This window comes from Pterocles gutturalis, unplaced genomic scaffold, assembly GCF_000699245.1.
Source record: "Pterocles gutturalis isolate BGI_N339 unplaced genomic scaffold, ASM69924v1 scaffold4917, whole genome shotgun sequence".
In the NCBI taxonomy this organism is placed as follows: domain Eukaryota; kingdom Metazoa; phylum Chordata; class Aves; order Pterocliformes; family Pteroclidae; genus Pterocles; species Pterocles gutturalis.
In genome coordinates this window covers 5,366-29,136 of record NW_010107709.1, presented here as the reverse complement: position 1 = coordinate 29,136, position 23,771 = coordinate 5,366, and the positions used below count along the sequence as shown (strand labels likewise).

General features: G+C 37.3%; 1 protein-coding gene across 1 annotated transcript in view; it reads left to right on the top strand.

The window, feature by feature from the left end:
* Nucleotides 1–21,862, top strand: part of FAM188A (family with sequence similarity 188, member A) — a gene marked incomplete at its 5' end in the record, with an annotated part of 46,213 nt that extends 24,351 nt beyond the window's left edge. Inside the window, 5 exons of the mRNA XM_010088190.1 lie at nucleotides 10,112–10,184; nucleotides 11,067–11,139; nucleotides 16,103–16,190; nucleotides 19,463–19,534; nucleotides 20,787–21,862. Of these exons, the coding sequence (XP_010086492.1) occupies nucleotides 10,112–10,184; nucleotides 11,067–11,139; nucleotides 16,103–16,190; nucleotides 19,463–19,534; nucleotides 20,787–20,936 (456 nt within the window). The remainder of the gene's footprint in view (nucleotides 1–10,111; nucleotides 10,185–11,066; nucleotides 11,140–16,102; nucleotides 16,191–19,462; nucleotides 19,535–20,786) is intronic.
* Nucleotides 21,863–23,771: the final 1,909 nt, after the last annotated feature.

Sequence of the window (23,771 nt, the reverse complement as noted above, 5' to 3'; positions counted from 1 at the left end):
TGACTGCCTATGCCCAGTTAAGAAAACTAATGTAATTGGTGTGATGTGAGATGGACTTACAGTATAACACAACTTTAAGGAGAAAAATATCACAAGTTTTGTATTAATTAAAGGAGTAAACGTACTCTTTTTCATAGAAGCTAATTGCTCTATTCTGCTACTACTGGAATTAGCTACCTGAAATACCAAACTCCAATATGAACATAAAATCCGATACTGTTTTTATAATATCTGAAAATGTGTAAAGTTTGTGAATATTTTGTATTTTCTCCATGTGTATGAACACATGCATATAAAAGTTCCCTGAAATACTACTTAACAGTACAAAATAACAGTGGATTACATGGCATTATTAATACAGTTTTCTTAATTACTTCCTAAAGCTCATACATTTCACATGTAAAGCCATAAGATATTACTCCTAGGATAATTAACCAGGCTAATAACTGTTATTTTTTGTTATTTTTATTTTGTTATATTAGAGTTATAAAATAATTAATCTGGTTCATTTTCAAAAACATTTAATCATTCTGGATTGAAGCAAACCAGAGGATTTTCATCATCCTGAGAGAGAATTATATGGTTTAAGTGGGAAACTGAACTTGAAGCTGGTTTCCAACATTAAGGTCAGCTTTCAGTACTGTGAGTACTGTATTTACGAAGATTTGAATTTCTGCACTACAGCTTCACTGGTTTTTAACTCTGCTATCAAATACTTCTGTCATACTTGTTTATTTCCCACCTCCTTATTGTAATTGCCAAATAGAGTTAATATGCTAATACTCCCCATGGGTTGTGTAGCAAACACTTCATGTCGGTAGGCTGAAAAAGTATTAGATATAGAAATAGTATTTAATACAGATATGGAATTTTTTTTTAAGTAGAAAAAAAGTAGCATGATAATAGAAGCTATTATTCATCTTGAGTGAATTATATTGTAAAGTTTTTGGAAGTCGTAAACCATGGAATTTGCCCACTTCCAGTTTGGTTCCTCTTAGGAATAAAGTTTGGTAGTTGTATAACACTCTATTCTGTCCTCCAAAACAAACAAAAAAAGGTATCCAAATATGGCAGAAAACAGGTAATTTGAGAAGCTGCCCTTTCGGATTAAATTTATGACTGGAGGGTAGTATGTAGTTTATTAATTAGATAAGAATTCCAGTAAACTCAAATTTGCCAACTCCTGGTCTGTAATTCCAGTAATGTATTTTTACTTTCAAAACAAAGACTTTTTTCTGTGGTGATGAGCAAAACAAAGTTAGTAACTGTAAATAAAAAAAAATACTATATACCTAATTCTTTTTCTTTTACAGTAATCTCTTGTAATCTGACCTTCAAAGCAGGGACCATGGTGAAGAAGCTCTTACTGTTTTACATGTCAACAAGTGAATTGATGCCTCTTGTAATGCTTTGAACTAAAACACCAACATCTGTGGCAATGTAACTGTTAACCATATATTCACTGTAGTTTGAGTTTCTCTTATTTTTGAAAAATTGTAGTGCTGTGGCTTTTTTTGTTGGCTGTCTCATTAAACCATCTTGTCCCACAGGAATGGAGCATATATTGTGGTTTCCATAACTTAGTTGAGGGCATGTTAAAAGCCCTGCTTTCCGAGGGATAGGGACAGTGTGCTCACTGTGGGGTTCTCTGTTATTAATTCTTGCTCCTTGGTTTGCGTTTGCTTTTCCTCAACAGCCTTACCCTACCCTTGGATCAAGTACGCTCCCTTTTCTGTCTGAGTAGTATGGGTAAAGGTGAAAAAGGATCTGAAGCAGTCGTCCATATGTAGCTTTTCATTCTGCCCTGTTGAGAACTCTTTTCTGTTTGCAGTATCAGCAAGGTACTGCAGGTACTGTAGTGTAAATGCAATCCTTTCACTCTTATTCACAAGGCAGCGTGCAACTGGAGCCAGTTTGCTTCTTTTCACCCACCTTGTTGAGACAAAGTGCTTACCATGAATGTTTCTCCTCCACCGCCACCTATTCCCCTTGATGAACACTTTGAGATAAATTGTATCATCTTTTGCAGATCTGAATTACAAGGCCTGTATTCTGTTTTCTGACCTGTGATATGAACTCTGCTACCTTAGGAGTGGCGTGCTTCTCTTTGTGTCTTTTTCCTCTCTTGCTCAAGGAAAGGATTTTATTTTGTCTTTTTCTGAATCCCAGGTAGACCTAAAGCCCCCCTTCAAGGATGAGGATGATACAGTATGTGATCTTTGACACCTGCCATTCTGAAGTGGAAACAGTTGTGGCTGCAGAGGTCTTGTACAGTGATAGTTAAGTCAAGGACGTTTCCTTCAGTTCCTCTATATACAGCTCTCAAGCAGGAAAGTCTTTTAGTGCTTGAGGTATTCTGTGCGTATTTTCCAGTTTTTCAACATAATTAATGCCTTCTCTCATAGAAGATAATATGCTGCAGAGCAATCCACCAACCAGCACAAGAAAAGCATTGTAAGCAGTCTGTAGAGGATTCTTCCATCACTGCAACAGCTATGGGCAGTTGCCCTTCCAAACTATTGGTGTGACCAATGTCCCTGAACACAAATGGGAGTCTTGAACTAGTCTTCATTGGCCATCTCTCTGTTCAGAGCAAGACTGGTAGTCTTTCAGTCTACATCCATGTCAAATAACATCAGATGCTTTGGTATGGGCTTTACAGGTGAGGATTCTAGTATTTGATTTGCTTTGTTGCCACAGCATAATTCTCCAACTCTGTCCCTTTTCAAGGACCCTTCACTATATTTTGCCTAAATTGACAGTAGATGCTATGTTAGTGAGTATTTTTAGAACCGGGAACTGCATACCTCAGCAATCTCAATATCTGTTCAGTGGTGCCTAAGAGGAAACAAGATCTATGGCTTTTCCATACCTATTCTTTGTGTGGCAGTAATAATGGCCTCCCATTTCAGATCTTAAGAACTCTCCCTCTTTCCTTGGTTTGATGATTAGCTCCTAGGAACACTTACTAAAAAGCTCTTCTTTGATTTCAAGCAATGCCCAGATTCTGTTTAATCTTCTCAATCTCAATGAGAATCAACAACTAAATTTTATATCACCGCAAGAGTTCAAATGTATTTTTACTTCTCTAGTGATGATAGCTTTCCTACTTGTGAACTGATACCAGTCTATGTTAAATTTTATTGTTTGGTTCACTTCCTAGCCAGTCTCTGCAAGTAAAACAGTATCTGACACCTTTATGATATATAACCTCATTTGTATATGTGGTGCTACATATGACACTTCTGCTCCTTGCCTCCAAAAAAAGCTCCATTCAGTCTATTCTCCCTCAGTTAAGTGGGTTGTTATTTCTCAGGCTGTAAAGAGCATTTTATCAGTTCCGGCTTTGGTAGCAGGATTCCTCCACCAGTTGAAGAATGTGTCTCTGTATCCTCTAGGGTACTGACATTTGGATTTGGTTCTTGTGGATCTGGAGATGTTGTTGCAAATGGATTACAGACACAGGAGGAACTGAAGCTTCGCATTCTCACTTTAGAGCACTATGCAGTTTGAAATGCCTTCTGGTCACGTATGAAAGACCTATGCGTCCAAATGATAACTATACAGTTACATACTACATCAGCAAGACTGTATGAAGTGTCTTTTCTCTTTCAAAAGATAATCTTCAAAAGAACCTTACCTTTACCTTTAAAATCAAATTTCTTTTTGAACCAGCTCCACAGTGAGATTAAGTGAATGACATTCTTGCCTCTACACCATGCACCAGGTGTTGCTTGGGTAGTCTCACAGTATTAGGATTTATCTAAGTTTTCCCTTTTTACTTCCTGTACTGTTAAAAACTGCCAGTTCTTAGTTGTGTTTCTGATAGTGTGCATGGTTGAAGAGACAGATGTATTTCACACAATTTAGCTTGTCACTTGAGTCCCACTCAGAATAAAACAGAACAGAACCCCAGTGGTTTTGACAGGGTTGGGGCAGTTTTGCTGTCAGGACCTCAGAAGTTGACCAGCGTCCCCACCATTACATCTGGACCAAGAACAGAGTCAAAAATCTTCACAACACTGGATTGTGGATGGCTGTCATTGGATGAGGACTTCTGTTCCTCTCCAGCATAAATGATAGGAATGTATGGACTCTTTTCCGTTCTTCTAGGTGGATCAAAATTTAATTTTAGTTTGCCTGGCAATCTGTTCCTGCCTCCTCAATTGCAATTATTTTTGAATATCCAGTTGAGTAAAGAGATATGTGAAAGTCTGTACTGAGTCAGCCCATTATTTTACCCTTTATTGGACCTATCTGTGCTTTTACAAAATGATTTTTGGATTTCTGGTCTGGTTTCTTCCTGCCACCTCCCTCCCCAGCATCTGTCAGAACTGCCTGTACCTTCACCAAATGTTTTGCCATCTCTGAAGTCCTCAAGACTGATGTGAACCTTAATAAAGCAATGTTCTCTGAAGAAATCGAAGGTTGCTCCCCTGGGAGCAAGTTAGTGAAACACTACACCTACTTCAAGTCATGTTAATTTAAAACTACAAATGAAGTGCTTCTAAGTCAAAGCATGTTGTGTAAGAGCAGAACATCTGAAGCCTGTCTTCCAGCAGCTTGTCTCCTATACCCTTTTTAAATTATTTTTTTACTTTTTCCATCTCTGTGTTGCACTTTTTTTTACTTTTTCCATCTCTGTGTCCCTCTCCCACACGTGCAAATACTTGCTATGGTAACCCACCACTTCTCTCCTGTGATGGTCCACCCAGCAACAGGCAGGCATGCAGTCACAGGTCTGGGCTTGTGCCTGTTGTGTTTGAACGGCTGCCTACCTGTTGCTGAACACAGCAATTCACAGCAGGGTTCTGGCTTCCCTCGGTGGGCACACAAACCTGTATGCTTCCTACCTGCCCGGCTTCCAGTTTCAGCAGCCATTCATGAGAGTCTGTTGCCTCTATCAAATAAAATTGAAATTGGGCAATGGATTCAGAAGTCAGCTAGAGAGATGGGAGTCGGTTTCACAGATCCCATCAACCTTGTTTTCTTAGGAAGCCATTTTGGAAACGTTGCTGGCTTGAAAGATACTGATCATAGTGTTGAAAAATGCACACTTTTCTCTGTAATACAAGACTAGATTAAATAATCTTAATTCTTGCAGATACGATTAAATTATAGCAAGTTAAATCATTGATAAATTATCAGTGTTTCTATATTGTCTTCAGAGAAATTTTAAAGAAGAAAGTTAATATTACAATATGTAATCCTTCCACATATCGCTCAACAGTGGTAGCGGAGAACTGTAGAGCAGTCCATATATGAACAGATTTCACTTGCAAAGGCAACAGGTCTTTCAGGGTGGGATCTTCATAAAAATTCGTAGCCAGGATGTCAGTGTAGCTCAGCCATTATGATCTGCTTTTGATTTGTAGAATGAAAACTCCTGGAATGTTTTCATTTAAACTTATGAGGAGTATTTTTTGCCTCTGAGGGTAAACATGGGATCTTAAAATAACTGGTACTACTGATGAGAATAACTTTTCAGCGTAATATAAAATGGCTTGTTTGTGTATCACAAGTGCCAATGAGTGAAACATGATGTTTGGGACATGTTGTACTTAGTATTGGAAATAATTATTATCATTAACTGTTGATGGGATTCCCTTATATGGAACTTTCAATGCATGGGATATATCAGAATACAATAAATAAGGCTGGGGTGGGGGGGTTGTATTTTGGCACATATATTGAAATATCAGCTTGGGCAGCTGAAGTACATTTTTGTCAGATGTTTGTCACGTTTTCAGCTTTGCTGCCTGAAGGAGGTACGTTACCTTTTTTTTTCCCTAGATACAAAAATATGGAGTAGTTAAACTTTTGTAAAGTTTTCTGGATACTGGCAATGAATGATATGCTAACTTAGGGAGTGCATGGGGTTTGTATGTATAGGATTATGTATAGGATAACAGTCTCAGGGAAAGGTTAGAATTATTATGAAGATAAGAGGGGTGGTTTTTTCGGTCATCTTTCCAAGTCAGGTAACTTTTCTAAGTTTCTTCCTGAAATTACTTCTGTAGAGCATCAGTAAATCACATTTAATGAATAAAAAGCGTTAATATATAATAGTTGGGAGGCTTTACCTTACTTAAAAGTTCTGTTGAAAGACATGGAGAATTTTCAGTACTGAATAATGCATTCAATGACTTATTCTCTAAGTTCTTCCCACATACACATGCACTGAAATAACCAAAATAACTAAGGACCTGGAAAATTAACATGCCAACAGAAATACACACAATTTGCAATTGGACTATAAAAAGCAATTTATTGTCAGTTACAGGAGACTTACTTTTAAAAATCTCTTTTGTATTACATGAAACTGTGGAAAGTACTAAATTAACAAGATAATTTGGGGGGAGGAAGGGAGGAAAACACAAATGATAGTCTTTATTCTTGGATTGCATTAAGATTTTGTGGAAAGAACTGCATACTCGTAAACCAAAGTAGAACTGTGTAGTTTGCATTTTAAATATCTGTGCAGTTGGAATTTACTTTGATGATATCCTTCCAAACCACAGAAATGTGAGTTCTCCTGTGTTATACTGTGTCCATGAGCTGCTAATTCATTGATAAGAACCCATCATAAAAATATCCCCTCTTTAGAGTTAAATCCTGAATATAGAAGTCACTGGTCATTTTGTTGTTAATAATCTCTATATACTATGGCATCATCTATTTTAAACTGAGAGCTAATTGCAATAGTGTATTGTAATTCACTGATAGTGAAACCTACTCCTTCTTAATATGTTTTGTGATACTGACTCCCAAAATGAAACTTTTCCAATTCTGGAATATTACAAATTATTTAATTATTTATTTGTTCGCATGTTATCAAATTTTACACTGTGTTTATAGAATAGAATAGCATAGGCTAGACTATTTCAGTTGGAAGGGACCTGCAATGATCATCTGGTCCAGCTGCTTGAATAATTCAGGGCTGACCAGAAATTAAAGCATGTTATTAAGGACATTGCCCAAGCGCCTCTTAAACACTGACAGGCTCGGGGCATTGACCACCTCTCTAGGAAGCCTGTTACAGTGTTTGACCACCCTCTCGGTAAAGAAATGCTTCCTAATGTCCAGTCTAAACCTCCTCTGGTGCAGCTTTGAACCATTCCCACGTGTCCTATCACTGGACACCAGGGAGGAGAGCTCAGCACCTCCCTCTCCACTTTCACTCTCCTCAGGAAGCTGCAGAGAGCAATGAAGTCACCCCTCAACCACAGAAAGATGCTGTGAGGGACAGTATCAAAAGCCTTACTAAAATCCAGAACAACTACATCTACCCCCTTCCTTTCATCCACTAGGCGGGTGACCTTGTCATAGAAGGAGATCGAATTAGTTAAACAGGACTTTCCCTTTGTGAACCCACATTGACTGTGCCTGATGACTGCATTACCTTATATAATATCACGTAAGTGTTTTATCCATTATAACAGAGTATATACTCAACAACTGCACAACTTCGTACATCATTTGGCATCATTAAACTAGTTATGTTGAGCTGTAGATGTTGTTAAAACAGTATGGTCTCTTTATCTGCAGAGTACTTTAAAAAAAGTTTAGAACATACATAAACATGGAGATACACTGTTAAAGGTATTGATTACCAGTACATTAAGCAAGCACTTTACAAGTTCTCACTAACAGAGTCTAGAATGACAAAGGGACTTCTCCCAGCTTAGTTTCTGCCATACCTTTTCCCACTTGGAGTACCTGGGCACAGGGTGACTGGAGAAGTCACATGGTACAGGAGGCATAGAGTTCTAGTCTATCTGCAGGCAGGCCTGTGTCTGACCTAAACATCGGCTCTGCAGTCCAGTCACAGTGAAAGCTGTCACTTGTGCTGCAAGAGAGGCAGTAGGCTGGAGGCAGAAGTAATTTGGTCCTGATAAGTCTATTGCGTCTTAGGAAATAGGAGAATTCCAGCAGACGTGATTCACTACATCCATCTTCATTAGTGATTTAGCACGTTGGAGAGCTTCTTTCTGGTGCAGATTTACGTTGCATCTATACTTGGAATCATGCTGCATGCAATTAAGTGTTCTACAGATGTGCTGAAACTTGTTTCTCCTGGTGGAGCCAACACTTGAAGTTTCACACTGGGAAGCCTTTCAGAGTGCCTCGCCTGCAGTGTGGACACAAAGTCTTTGAGCAACTGGCTTTGCTTCTGCATAGTGTGCTTCTAGGACTGATGTTTGGCACTAACTTCATTGCCAGCAAAGATGTGATGTGGATACCCCTTAATACGTCACAGCAAATTGAACCTCGATCCTTCCCTCCATGCACTGCATCACTTGGTAATGTAGATATTTGCATTGTGCAAATGGCAACGGAGTAGCCTGAGTAGCCTGTAGGAGTGAAAGTGTAATGGGCTGGTGATCTAGAGCCTTGGAAGACAGGGCAGATGTCTCCTTCCAGCTTTTTGTCTAATACAATCCTGTATAAGACCAACTGTTTGTCTCTCCTGTAAGTGGAAACGAAGGGAGCTCTGTAACCTCCACTGTATGCGCCTTACGCCGGTCATAGTGGTATCATTCATCTGTTCAAAGTAAAACTGTTGCCTGTTGTTTTTAAGTGTATGTTGTGTTCCATGTTATCTGCTTGTCTGTCCTAGACAGTTGGCTTTCATCCAGGAAAGTTAAGTATATGCTGGATGCCATTAGGTGTATACTTAAAACACTTGACTGATTTTGAGGCAGATATTAAGAGAAACTGGTTAAGAGTGGAATTCTGGTTAAATGTATAATTTGTTTTTGTTCTTTTCCTGAAGTAGTTTTCTTAATCTGGTAAAAGAACAGTATGTCACTATGCATCTTTGAATTCTGCATTTTCTGATGTCTGTGCCTTCCTTCAAATGAAGTAATGCAGACTTTGTACAGTTTAGACTGTTGGCACATGCAGGTTTAATGAGAGGATGTTGCTGTGATTTTCTCTTTCAAGAAAATCTAAGTCATCTTCAGGAAGCAGAGTTGAAATTAACTGGAAATAAGATTATGTATACTTTATAAAAGAGTTTAAGGTAACTTTTGATTTGTAACAAGTTGATTTACTTAATAGAATATGAACAAAAGTGTGTTTCACAGGGTTTAGTGTTATTCAGAGTAATGTCAATGCTACTGTTTCTGAGGGTTTGTGTTTGCTGTTCATAGCGTAGCACGTAAAGTTACATTTTCACTTTGACAGGAAGAAAAACTATAGTGGGGGGTATTGTGAAATGCAGTGTTTCCCTCTGACCTAGTTTTTCATTTTCCTGTCTATGAAAAAAAATCAACATAGGTGATTATAAATTTGCAAGAGGAGATATAGGATTTAAGTACTCCTCGTGAGCAGTTTTTGGAGCTCTGTTTTGGAGTTCCATGTCCTGTTAGAACATCAAGTTTTTCTATCTTTAAACTAAGTAGGTGCATTTCTTACCCTTTATGCCACCTTCCATTTCTCATTAGTAACTTATCGATTTCACGTTCTTTATAATGTTTTTGGCATAAAATCACATGGATATGCTTTTTGCTGGTTTTACAATAGGAGATAGACATGTGCCTCTCTACATATGTTTTGGAAAGCATGATTGTATTTGAGATTTTAAGTCACAAATAAATAAAAGCATTACAGTAGCTACTATGGAAATCATACCTTTTTCATGCAGCTAACAAATTTGTGTCCTGCCATTCTGTGAAACGGACTTCAAAACATTCTCACACAGCTTTCTATCTGAATAATTTTTATGTGTTCCAATGTATGCATAGTATACTCACTAAATTTCACGGGTATGTGTATATGTGTTTTCAGATATAAAGAATGTGATACTATAAATCTAAATCTCCACATAATACATGTAGTCTCCATGTAGCTTTTGTGCCACAACATCTGCATGAAAAGACTGACATAAAATTTGTCTAGAAGTTTGTGGAGTAATCTTTAACATATTTCTTGATCAGTTTACACCTCTATCAACAATATTGCCAAACTACCATGATTTTTCTTCTCTTGTATTTAAATTTTCATTAATTTACGGTCCAAACATGTGTAGTGTGGCTAAATATTTCCTTAGTAATCTGTATCTGAATTAAGAATATTCTGAAAGTTTTCTTTTTTTTTTCCCCCTAAGGATATGGCCCTTGTTGCCCCTGAAGCGCCTTCAGAACAAGCTAGAAGGGTTTTCCAGACATATGACCCTGAGGGTATGGACTCTATAGTTCTTTCTGAAATAAGATTTCATAATTGAAATGTACTCATTCAGTAGAGACAAATTCCAAATAGTAATGAATACTGCATTGTGTAGGATATCTCTTCAAAAACAGGACCATTATTTTCTAAAATTTGTTCCAAATGCTGCACTTTCAAATCCATTGTCCTTTCCATGCCAGGGTAATAAGCTGTTTACACCTGAGCTGATTAAGAGAGGAATGAAATACTTAGTACTCAAGACAAGAAGTTTTCAATACAGTAATCTACAAGTGATGTGAAGAAATTTTCTGAAAATTCTGTAGTAAGGGAAGTTGAGTACAACGTTGTGCAGCAGGAAGTAGAGTTCTTAGAGGATAAGCTTTTTAACCTTGTAATGTTGTTTGTAATTAGTATAAAGCTTAAATATAATTTGATTTCTCTTAAATTACATTCCGATAAAATAACTCGTCTGCTATGATTGCATTCTTCAGGAAATTTTGTTCTTGAATGTATGTGGCATACACTGAAATTTTTCTTATGTTTTGGAAAACAGCAGATGTCTAACATTTGGATATTATTTTTAGCTACTCAAAAGGAAAAAATGTACAGTTATTACCCTGTGGTATCAAATGGAAATTGCTGTAAAGAGATTGAATTTTTAGGAAGCATTAAGCTTCTAAGTGTATGAATGATAAGCCCACAGTTTCCTTATTGCACTCGTCATTTTTTCTGAAGTGGGAGAGAAGTGTTTGAAAACTACATTCCTTCTAGAACCCCACTATTTTTTTGCAAATTTTAGAGATAAAGATATGCAATATTTGTATTTTGAATAAAATTTGTACTCCTGGAATGCATTCTGTTTCTTTTCCTAATGAGAAGCTTTGCTACTCCTTCAGATAATGGTTTTATACCTGACACTCTGCTAGAAGATGTAATGAAGGCTCTGGACCTTGTTTCAGATCCTGAATAGTAAGTATAATAAAACTTAAATATTACAGAAGTATCAAATAACCACATATCAATTATAATTAAGGGTTTTTTTATGGATTCAGTTAACCACATCAGTTATAATTTGGGGCTTTTTCTAGATTTTTTCCTAGCTAGCATTCTGGGCACAGAATGTTATTTTGAAGTGTTTAAGTCAACTTTAAATTGAATGGGGGGAATCCAAATTAAAATGTCTCTAACTTTGGTAGTGATAACTAGAAGCCAAAAAACCCCTCAGACTTACTACATTACTGTATATTACTATTATATTGAGGAGAGAGTTGTGAATATATTTCTGTATGTTAATGAGGGTAAAACTGTGTGACAAAAGAGCCAAACAACCAAGGTTAGCATACAACACGAGTGGAACTGTCTACAGGGTTTGAAGCTGAAACCTCTTCAGTTACACTTTTGTTCCCACCAACACTCAGTACCTTGTAGTGTTTATAATTGTCATTTGTTTCCAGAAATGACACCTTGATTCCTAGGATTAGAGATAAAACTATCAAATGAAAAAGGCAATTTAATTTAGATCTTACATGGACAGACAGGACTAATATTCAGTGGCGGCAGTTAACCTTCGGTGTCAAAGTTTACCATATTTTGCCACTAATTGCTTAGCCCAGGAAGGAGAACTATGTGCTTGAACTTTTTTACATCTCCAAAAGATGGTTCTGCTCTTTTGTAAGCATATGGTCTAGTTTATTGGGTTCTAAATCCGTTGTTTCTGTGGAATGGCTGTGGAGACTGCAAGTTGACTTACCAGAGTCATCTGAAATTTGATTGATGCCATTTTCTGTCCTTTCAAATGTTACAGAGCACAACAAAGTTTACTGTGCTGTTCTCTGTGGAGAATGAGAGTGAAAACTGAAATCAAAAGACAGCCAGGAAACTAAAACCAAAGAAACTACAAGACAAAAAAGCTAGTATTCATATTATGTCAATAAGTGGTGAAATCTGCAAAAGATTTTTTTAAAGGGAGGGAAGGAAAAAAGCCTTAGTTTAATAGGTCTGAGAAGCTTTCTTTTGGCCTTTTTGTTCTGCTGCCTCAATAAATCTGCAAAAATGCTCTTACTGCATCAGCAGTTTTTTCCATTTGGCTGTCTGGCCTTCAGGGAGTCTGTGGCACAGCCCTGGCCTATTTTATTGTGCATGGCACATTGAATATAAATTGACGTAGGAAGAGCCAGTCAGAAGGCCTACTACATTGAAAAGATGTGATCAAACCATTAAATATTCAGTCTTTAAACATCTCCTTGTAAATAAAAGTGTTGTCTAATGTTACTGTCTTGAGGACCAACTCTGTTTTGGTTGTAGATGTCTTGTCTATTTAATGTGTAACACAAGTATAAATAACACATTTCAAATTACATACAGGCTTTTCTGGTTGTTTTTTGTTTCTTTGTTTGTTTTTAAGTAAAATTGAAGGCATTGCTTCCAAGTGTGCTATTTACATTTTTTAGTTTAAGAACTGAATGGAAATTCTTTGTGATCATCTAATCAGAATCTCAAGATGAGTAACATTCAGACCTGCTTAGAGTTTAAGAATTATAGAGGGGAGAACTTTGTAGAGCAGATGTACATTAAGAAGGTGGATTAGCCATTCCAGTACTGAATACCATTGCATGTGATTTTAGTAAAATTTTCTAGTCTTTTTTGGTAAATACTTGTGAGAACACAGGTCTCTTGTTTGTTTTGTCCATTTATTTCTATAAACCATCTGATACTCTTTAGGGCACCAATTTGAGTACATCTGTCAATCTAGGTTTAGCTTGTTTAAAACATTTTATCCCATCTGTCCATTTGACCAGTGCTGGAAGCTTTTGTCCCTACACACTTCTCAGCCATAATAGTACAAAGGCCATCAGTATCATCACCCCAACATTCATAACCTTTTATGAGTGACTGAAGCACATACACGCACCTCTTTTTGGAGCTCTGCTGTAATACTGGTAATGCTGAATGTCATGAGCTATCTGCTGAATGAAAAAGCCTCAGTTGAAATATACAGCAATCAAATTTTATTTAATCTTCCTTCTTGCTTAATTTATTTAATTATGTACACTGCCTATACTTAAAAACTTAGTATGTCTCTGCTTTTTTAAACAGTCCTTGTGTTTCGTTAGTATGTAGCTTACTTTAATTTTAATACATAATTTTAAGTGCATTTTCAAAATAATCTTTACTTAAATCTGCCTTGGTTCTGTTTACAAACAATGTTTTTACAACTCTGTTACAGCATTTCAAGAATTTGAGCAAGTTTCAGACAGCTAGTGAAATATCTTAAATTTTGTACTTTGAGAGCAGTAAGAATGAGCAATAGGATTAAAGTCCAGTATCTTCCAAATTCTCAGTTGTAGTTTCACTTGAGTAGTGAAAATTCTTTTTTAGATGTTAAATTACCATAGTTTATAGGATATCACATTCAGTTTTACGAATTTTTAAATACCTCTTCCAAGGGCCTTAACAGAGCCGCTCTCTTTAGAACTGTGTAACGTATTCCGTGTGTATTGAGGCAGAAACAAAAAGAAGCCAAATAATTTACTACTCGTACTATGTCAGGACCAAGAAAGGAAGCTACTTAAAAATGAAGACACATAAGTGGTAGCTAAAAGGGTAAAATACTTACAGGCAACAATAAACAGAAAGACCTTAGAAAGACACCTTCTGCCCACAGCCACCAGCAAATGTGGTTAAAGGCCTAGGTGGTAAAAGAGGCAGCTATGAGAAGCTAAGACAACGTCTTCTGAGAGGAAAATGTAGTGCTTACATGAAAAAAAAAAGTGAAAAATCTACATTTATGGCATGTTAAGTGTAAATAAAGCAGAGTTAAAATCTTCTGAAGACTAATCTGCAGAGTTATTCAATAAAAGCTAATAATATGGGGTTTTTACACCCATCAGAACTAGGAGACTTGCAAGAGGTCCGTAGCTCTGATAGGTGGTCCTCAATATTAAAAAGTATTCCAAGTCAGTAAGAAAAGTGTATTGAATTCTTCCTCATCTTCACTGGGGAAGATGCTAGGGAGCTTTCTACACTCAAGCCTTTTTATGGGTGGTCAGGCAACTAAGAGTGTGAATTGTAAAGATAAGTAAAAACACCAACATTCTGAATAAATATCAGAATGAAATTGATGAACTGTCTTAGGTTACATACCACTGTAAACAGTACCAGAATGAGAAGGTGACAAATGGACAGCAATACTTAGAAAAGGATTTGAAGGCCTGTCCGGGGAAAAAAATCACGTCAATGTTTCATGTGTAAACATGGGGTAAGAAGGAACGTTTTCTTGTGGATAAATAACAGATCAAAGGATAAAAATGTCATTTTTTCTTAATGGAGGGAGATCATTAGACGTATTTTACAGGAATTTGTATTGGGTCTGTGAAGTTTGTTGTGGCACCGGTTTTGATTTGAATCTGAGGATTTGAAGGTAGGGATTAATATGATAGTTTGCTGCTAATACAAAAGTATTTGAGATATTAAAAAATTATGTAGAAGGGCAGCAGAAGATAGGGTAACAGAGAAATCTCAATACAGTAAATGTAAATTGATTTCACAGAGGATAAAAGAATCCTGATTTTACATACCCATTGTTGGGCTGTGAACTAGATATTACCATTCAGGAAACAGATCTTAGATTTAAACTGATACTCAGTGATAGACACATATGGAGTGGGATTTCTAGGAATTATGCCATTATATAAGTGCATGATGTTTCACTCCATCTTAAAAAAGAACATTGTAGAAAGATACCAGGAAGGCAACAAGGCTAATCAAAGGTACAGAATAGCATTAGTACAAAGAAGAACTAGGTTAGGACTGTTCAACCTGGAAAAGAGAGACAACCATTGGCATGTAAGAGAGGTTTCTAAAATGAGGAGTTTAATAATAAATAGGGAATTGCCTCACAATACAAAAATGAGGTGTCATCAGGCCGAATTATCAGGTGACAGGTTCAAAACAGAAGGAGATGCTTATTCCCGGAATCCATAGTTTAATTTTAATTTTGTGAGTGGAGTTTATTAAATGCCAGAAGTGTATATGGGTTCAAAGCCCATTAGGCACATGCATGGAAAGAAAAAATATATATCTTTGTGTTTTAGATACTGCCTCTCACTGAAGATGTCTTTGAGCAGCAGACTGCTGGAAATGGGGAGGGTAAACTAGGGATATCACTGTATGTTTGCCCTGTTGTACTCTGTCGTAAGCAACCACTACTGACCACTGTCAGAACAGGATACTGGGCAAGACGCTCTGTTGGTTTGACCCAGTGAGGACATTCTTGTGTACGGTACAACTTGTAACTTAGGCAAAAGTATAGGTAGATGCAAATAAATGTTTAACCGATCTGATGTCTGTAGAAATATATTGCTTATAATTGACATTCATTTGTAGTGACCTGAAATTGTATCATATTCGTGCACTAAGGCTTTCAGATTAGTATTGTTAATATTTTCATTATTTATTGGTTTTGGCTTCTTTGATACCAAGGACATGATGAAAATAAGAAATAAATCTGTTAATTTTATTTCAGTGTACTTAGAAAATCTTGGAGGCTTTTCAAATCTCCATTTAAAAACAGGTTGTTTGGCAGTTATGGAGCTGTATTTAAAAGGTGACTGTTTTATGTATCTCAGTTCAAGAATGCTTACAAGTCAGCAAAACGCCTTTTGGGCTGTAAACGTGGTTTTAGATTATATGGGGTTTTTACCAAATATGGTGGTCCTTCAGAATTATCACTTACTTAATTTAAAATAACAGATTACTTTTATTTAAAAATAACCATGTTTTGGCAACTTGCATGCCATTCTGGTGCAGTTGACACAATTAAAAATAGAATAGTATTGCTATACTTGGCAGCCAGTACCGTGGTAGCTTAGCATAGTCATGCAAGAATAAAAATGTCTTACTCATACTTTTATATTCAATGTTTTTGTCATAGTGTAAACCTCATGAAGACCAAATTAGACCCAGAAGGATTGGGCATCATATTACTGGGTCCCTTTCTGCAAGAATTTTTCCCTGAGCAGGTAATTAGTATTGCTTTGTTGCTGCAGAGCATTGTCTATTCTGCTTGTCTTTGAAATTTAAACACTTCCATCAATATCACAGAAATGTATTTAATAATAAGTATAGCATTCATTTGATACAGCTGACCAGCAAATAACTGCTTGTATTACACAACAAACTGTAGAATTCCATTTTGCATAAGGTGTCCATGATTTTGTCAGCTTTACACCTAAGGAACTCCATTGTAGCGACAAGTACTAAAATTAACTTCAGAAAATATATAATTTTGCATATGAAGTTGAACTGGTTCCCTACTCAGAAAGTTCATCTGAGCTTGTTTTTCTGTGAATAAATGACCATGCTGTTTATATCAATATTATAAATGTCTGCTTTAATTGCTAGCAAATGGGAAAAGGTTACAAATGTACTTTAAACTATTTTTATGTATATCTCTAATAATGTAAAATTTTTGTCAGTTTAACAAAAAAGCCACAATAGAGGTGTGTTTAGCATATGTGGAAATCAGTGTCTGCCAAGGTATTGGAAAATTATTTTCAAACTCTCAAATCTGTTGCCTGTATTCATTAAGACAGCACCACCACTGAGAGGCATGTGTTAAGCTAGCACTGCTGTCCTCTTCTTCCTTTGCCCTGGGTCACATTTTCCTGCCCTCATGCTGCCTCTCCCTCCTGCTACCAGGAACCTCTTTGTACAGATATGTGGTAAACCAGAACAGGGAACTGGTCCAGATGAGAGCTTTCTTTGCAGGTTTTTGGAGGCTTTTTCCATGGCTATACAGTTAGTTGTATTGGCAGAAGAGAGAGGGTTTCCCCAGGGATAGAAAGACAGACTGATAGAGGCAGAAGAAGGGGTGAGAGGAGTACTTCTTTGGAGGCTTTTGTGGCTTAACATGCCATTGAAACTACATGGCTTAATTTTTACAACCAAGGAAATGTGAAACTGATGTTTTTAAAATGCCTTCAGCAATTCTTTTTGTTAAGGGTTGTGTAGCACTGTTCGGGTGTATCATTCTGTACTATGAAACAATGTGGTCATTCAGAAGGCACTAGAACTGCACTGCCAAAGATGGTAGGGACTGAATAATTCATTAAGAGATGATTCATCATCTAGAGGAAAAAGGAGTTTGAGTGTTCATTTTCTCCAGATTTACAGAATTACATCTGCATTGTGTATTGCCAACTGTTTCTTCTTCCTTTCATTTTGTATATCCAGCAGTGGAAATATCTTTAAAATTGAAAATAATTTAATCTTATTTCTTACAATTATATTGCACTTGCAAATCTGGAAGACTCCACTGCTTAATTTTAGGCCCCAGATGCTTAGAATGAAGTTCAGAAAACCAAAGCACATCCTCCATAATTGGCTGTGCCTAAACTGTCCAGTATTGCAGGCCATATGTAGCTGGAGGAGAAGACAGCCATCGTCCAGGGCTGCTGGCTCTGTTGCCTGTTGCCGAAGGCCATCGCTGTCTGAAGAGCAGCTGGAGGATGGAGCATAGTGGAATCATGGGCAGATCCCCACTTTAGTCACCTAGAGAGCTGGTGGAGGAACTCTCTACCTGCTGTAAATTTGGAGCTGCAAAGTCAGTGCCTGTCCATCAAGTACTAATTCCCTGTTTCTCATGATTCCTCACCACTCAGTTTTGCCCGCGCTGTTGAACTTTCTCTGGCTCCAGTACAAAACATGGCAAGTGTTACCACCTTAAGGGTGCAGTCTGAACAATCAGCACATTTTGGACTGGAACTTGCCAGTATCAGTTACTGAACTAATGCTGAGGGCATGGATATGGTGTCTAATCTGCCCATGCTCTGTGGATCAGATAGAAGGAGCCCTTACCCATACTGACACCTCGCTCAGAGTTGTTTCTGAAAATGAAATTCTGCAGAAATTAAGATGAATGTCTTTTTTTAAAATGCTATGAGGAAATAGCAGATGCCAGTGATGGTTAGAATTGTTGATGTTCCCTTTTATACAATATTTGAACATGTAGCTAGTGCTCAGGAGATCCAAATTCTGTTCCTTCTTTGCTGAGAATATTCAAAACCCCATTCTTACTCTCCTAGAAAGTACTAAACATCCCACTTCCCAGTACAAAGGGATCTTAGCTTTCCTTTTCAAAGCTGTTGGCTTAGAAGAAAAATATTCAAAGATCATTCAGCCTGAGAGAGCAAGCCTGACTCTTTAGTGCTTAGGGCAGTCACCTTGAGAGGGAGATTCCTGAATTTCCCAGTAACCCCTTTTTTGGGAAACAATGACTGCACAATATTCTTAACATCCATGGGACAGGAACTTGAAAGCAGCACTTCTTTTCCTTCAGGGTGAGCATTCCTTCCTCAGGGAAAAGAATAAGTGCCCTCTCCTTCCCAGCAAAGCTTGATTTTATTTATGTCATCTTTGTGAAGCAACTTTTGTAAGTAGAGTTGCCACTTACCTTGCTTTTCACCACCTACCCTCCACTGAATAGCCTGGGTTGCTGCGAGACCTACACAGAGAAAAGGTTTTTGAATCATTTAAGAGAAGAAAAATGCATGACGACTTTTTGTAATCTGATGGATGTACTGTAACCTGAGCAGATTTCTTCTCATTCCAGCCTTTACCTCCATGTACTTAAAAAAGGGATAAACTTTTGTTTGGAGCCTGGTCCAGTAGGCATAAAAGAGATCATATTACACCTGATTTCTGTTTCCTGACTCAGTGAAATGCAAAGCTTTTCAGTCCTTTTAGGAGTGAAGTATTTAAACACCTGGAATGGTGAAGGTTGACAACTGCAGTATATCTGCTGTTAGGCCTCAGCTGAACGGGTGTCTTCACAATTAGTTTACAGTTAGGCAGGCATGGGCATAAGTTGCTTTTCAGGTCTCAAATGTAGGGTTGGAGACTGGATCTGGTCCTTAGTAAATATTTAACTTCATAGCATCCAAACAGTCATACATACATGCAAATGTGACTACTACGTAAGGTGTCCAACTTCAAAAATTAGGAGAGTTTCTACATGGTCAGTGCTGAGGTTGTAGTTTGTAAGTGTCCAGATGAACATAGAAAATCATGACTTGCTTTGGGGGGCATTAGCCATTAATTTACCTTTTTTTATTTCTGATGAGAAAGGTAAAATGAACAAAATCTTCAAGATGATGTCACCTAAAAGAAATTGTACTTTTTTACAGTTTCCTTGAGTCTACCTGTTTAAATGCATCTGTCTAGTTTTACAGAGAAAAGGCTGTGAAGGCATGATGCATATGTCACATGTAATTAACTGTCTTCTTTCTACTAGGACTCTAGGGTTTCAGAGTCATTCACTGTTTATCATTACAATGGACTGAAGCAATCTAACTATAACGAAAAGGTAAGATTTAAGAAACATAAATGTATCCCTAATAACAATTAGTATGCAAAACTGACTATAGTTACAGGCAAAATAACTTGAAATAGACTTTCTACAAAACTATTATTTCAGTCATTTTCTTCCAAAATGGTATATTTGGAATTGGGAACGGCTTTGTGCTCCTGATCGTATTTTAGCTAGTATAGTAAGTTGGTTGGCTAGACCACATCTCTTAAGCTATGGATTTTGAAAGCATTTCTCATTCTTATCCATGAGAAGGGGAATCTGAAATGTAAAGGACAATGGAGATGTAACACAGACAAACTGCATCTTCTGTAAGTAACACTACATTTAAATTGAGATGTTTGGAATTTTTTATGAAATATTTGAATCAAAAATCAGTATTTTTTAGAACCACTTACTGGGGGCCAGAAATGACATGTTTTGTTTTCAGCTTTCTTGGAAGGAGGGGTATACATGACACACCATGACTGCCTCTAAGTTCTTGAATTAGCATTTAGGGTAGAAAAGTATAAGGCATTAATAGATATAAAGAATGAAAATTACTTCCAGTAAGAAAACGCTCTGAGAAAATACTTCTACAGAAGAAAATACTTCTACAGAAGAAAATACTTCTACAGAATAGCTTGGAGTTAAGTCCTCAAAATTACCGCTGTGAGATCTTCAGCAGTTTCATACCCCAAAATGTAGGCAAAAGCATTCAAAGATGCATTTATGTTCACTATTAAACATATATACATAATCAAGAAAGTTTAAGTTTTTGTTTTCAAAGAGTTCTGCTTATAGCATTTTAAATATTGTTCTATGAATAGAGCTAATTTGCAACAGAAGTTCCATTTTATGGAAAATTAATTCCATAAAGTTAAGTCTAAGGAACAAAGGAACACAGCCCCTATAAAATAACAATATCAAACTTTGCAACTACAGCAGTAGTATATCTGTTGTCACAGAATTTTTGCATTGCATTTCCTAGATTTTTTTTTTTCACAGTTTTGGCCTTTACTGTCTGTTGAAGTAAACACTCAGATTAATATTGCCTGATCAGGATTTTCAGGTACTTGAGTCTAAGCAATTAGGTTTTTTCCATTTTATGCCTTATTTCATTTTTTTAAAAAGTATATAAAACTCCTGGATTTTATTTGTGTAGTAAAACAAAACAGTAAGACAACAAAACTTCTCCTAACCTGGTGAAAATATCATCTCAGACTTTTTAAACAAACACAGGCTGACATAATTGGTTTTATTTTGACAGGTCATGTATGTAGAAGGCACAGCAGTTGTTATGGGTTTTGAAGAACCGATGCTACAGACCGATGACACTCCTGTAAAACGCTGCTTGCAAACCAAATGGCCATATATAGAATTACTCTGGACCACAGATCGATCTCCTTCTTTAAACTGATACGTTGTGCATAAACAACATACTACTATTGAATGCTTGAGTGGGGATACAGGAATTGGTATTTGCTTGGAAAGTGGTATGCTTTGACTGTGTGAGGTTATACACTGGTATCATTGACAATTTGTAAATAATGATTACAAACACTTTTTCAGTGTTAATTGGAATATTTAATTTTTTAATCAGATTGATTTCTACTATAATAGTTTGTCTTTTTTGGCCACTGTAGTACTGTTAATGTGAGTTCTCCTAAAAAAAAAAATAAAGCCTACTTATAAAGTCTTAACATTATTTTGCCATCTCATGAAGATTTGAAAAATCTGATATTGCAGAATCTGCGTATTAGAAGTCAGATCTTTAAAACAAAACATATTCCGTTTCCTCTGAATCACATAGGCATGTTTTATTATTTAAATTATATTGGCTTACATTACAGTACCATAATGTGTGGACTAGACTGGCCTTTGCACTGGATATGTGTTAATAAGTTTAAATTTTCTGCAATTTTCCTAAAATCTAATTTTACCTGAAGAGCTTGCACAATGTGACATAAATATGATACATTTTTAGGAATATTAGTAAGTATAATTCATATATACTTTTCTTGGCAGTTGTATATTACTGTGGCTTCATTATCAGGCATGTTAAAAGTGAACAGATAATCTGAGGAAAAATAGATGTATTAATATTTATTTGAATTTGTATAAAAGAAATGTAAAAACAGCGGAAATAATTTCTTGTTCTATAATCTCTAAACTATTCAAACTTATAATATTGCCAAATATCTCTGCTCAATTTGTCCAAACAGAAGTGTAAGCCAGCATTATTGTATGTGTTAAGTGCATGAGAACATCTGTTATTACATTATTATATTCCTTTATTTATTATCAGCTTGTTAGCCCTAAAATTAAATCTTTTCCTTAAATCATGATGTATTCTTTTAGGTTTGGTTTTAATCATACTTGTTTACTGCCTCTCTTAAGATGATGAAAAGGGACCGTGGGTTTAGAAATGTCACGTTTTGAGTTGAACACATCTCAGGAAAAAAACAACAAAAGATAATTTATTGCATCTTAACTGTGATAGTAGAACCTACGCTATTGCCAGCAGGGCTGAATTTCACATTCAGAATTATTTACTTTTAAAAAAATTATTTTCATGAGTAAAGAATAATATGACTCTAGAATGATCATCATGGAGGAAACCAAACTGATTTGATTGAAAATGAGGTATGTAGTCTGGGGGAGAAACCCTTGTTTGGAGAATTTGCAGTGTAAAGCGTCTAGTAGTGGTGGCAGAAAGAGAACATCCTTTGCATGACACTTGCAGATATGTCCTCTGCAAGACTGTACATTGTATCTGTTAGATTTACATCTGGAAATGGGTGAACTGTATGGCTCTGTGGTGGGTTTGCCTTGGCTGTCTGCCAGGTGCCCACCCAGCTGCTCTTTCACTTCCCCTCCTTAACGAGTCAGGGGGAAAAATAGATGAAAAAGCTCCTTATATCATCAAGATAAGGACAGGGAGGTCACTCGGCAGTTATCATCATGGGCAAACCAGACTCTAAATCAATTTAATTTATATCCAATTAAAAATAGCGATAGTGAGAAAGAAAATATTAAAGCCACCTTCTCTCTCATCCCCCTTCTTCCCAGGCTCAACTTCAATCCTAGCTCCTCTACCTCCTCTGTACCAAGTGAGGCAGGGGCATGGGGAATGGGGGTTGTGGTCAGTTCATAAAACTTCATCTCTGACACTCCTTTCTCCTCACACTGTTCCCCTGCTCCAACATGGGGTCCCTCCCATGGGAGGCAGTCCTCCATTAATTTCTCCAACATGGGTCCTTCCCATGAGCTGCAGTTCTTCATGAACTGCTCCAGTGTGGGTCCTTTCCATGGGGTGCAGTCCCTCAGATATGGACAGCTTCCGCATGGGTGCCCCACAGGCCATAGGTCCTGCCAGCAAACCTGCTCCAGCGTGGGCTCCTCTCCACAGGCTGCAGCTCCTGCCAGGAGGACAGCCACCTGCTCCAGCGTGGGGTCCTCCAAGGGCTGCAGGTGAATCTCTGCTCCACCATGGGCCTCCATGGGCTGCAGGTGAATCTCTGCTCCACCATGGACCTCCATGGGCTGCAGTGGCACAGCTGCCTCACTGTGGTCTTCACCACAGGCTGCAGAGGAGTCTCTGCTCTGACACCTGGAGCACCTCCTCCCCCTCCTTCTTCACCGACCTTGGTGTCTGCAGGGCTGTTTCTCACATTTTCTCACTCCTCTCTCCCAGCTGCCACATTGTGTTTTTCAGCCTTTGTTAAATATGTTCTTACAGAGACATCACCAGCTTTGCTGACAGGCTTCTCTTTGGCCAGCAGCAGGTCCATCGTGGAGCCAGCTGGAACTGGCCCTGTGCAACATGGGGATGGCTCCTGGTGACTTCTCACTGCTGCAGCCCTGGCCACCCCAGCTACCAAACAAGTTCAATCAGGACTTGTTTGAAAACCTAACTTCTGAAATTACCATGACCATTCCTTACTGCAGAACTGACATCAGTGTATCTTGCCTCTTTTTGAGATTTCTTTTTCTGAAAAAAATAATTTGCAGATTACAATAATTTGAAAAGGTTCCTTAATTCATCCTATCTGACTCCCTTCACTTAGAACACAAGTATTCCTCCTGGCTGTGTGGGCCTGATGCTAAAAGACTTGTGCAACAGTAGTATTGCTACTCAAAAGTATATACATAATTAATTAAGATAACTGCTTTCATCTGGCCTGCCTGGCAAGTCTGAAACTTTAGTTTTCCTAAAATGCTCAGGCTTGATAGGTATTTGCCTTAGCTGGTT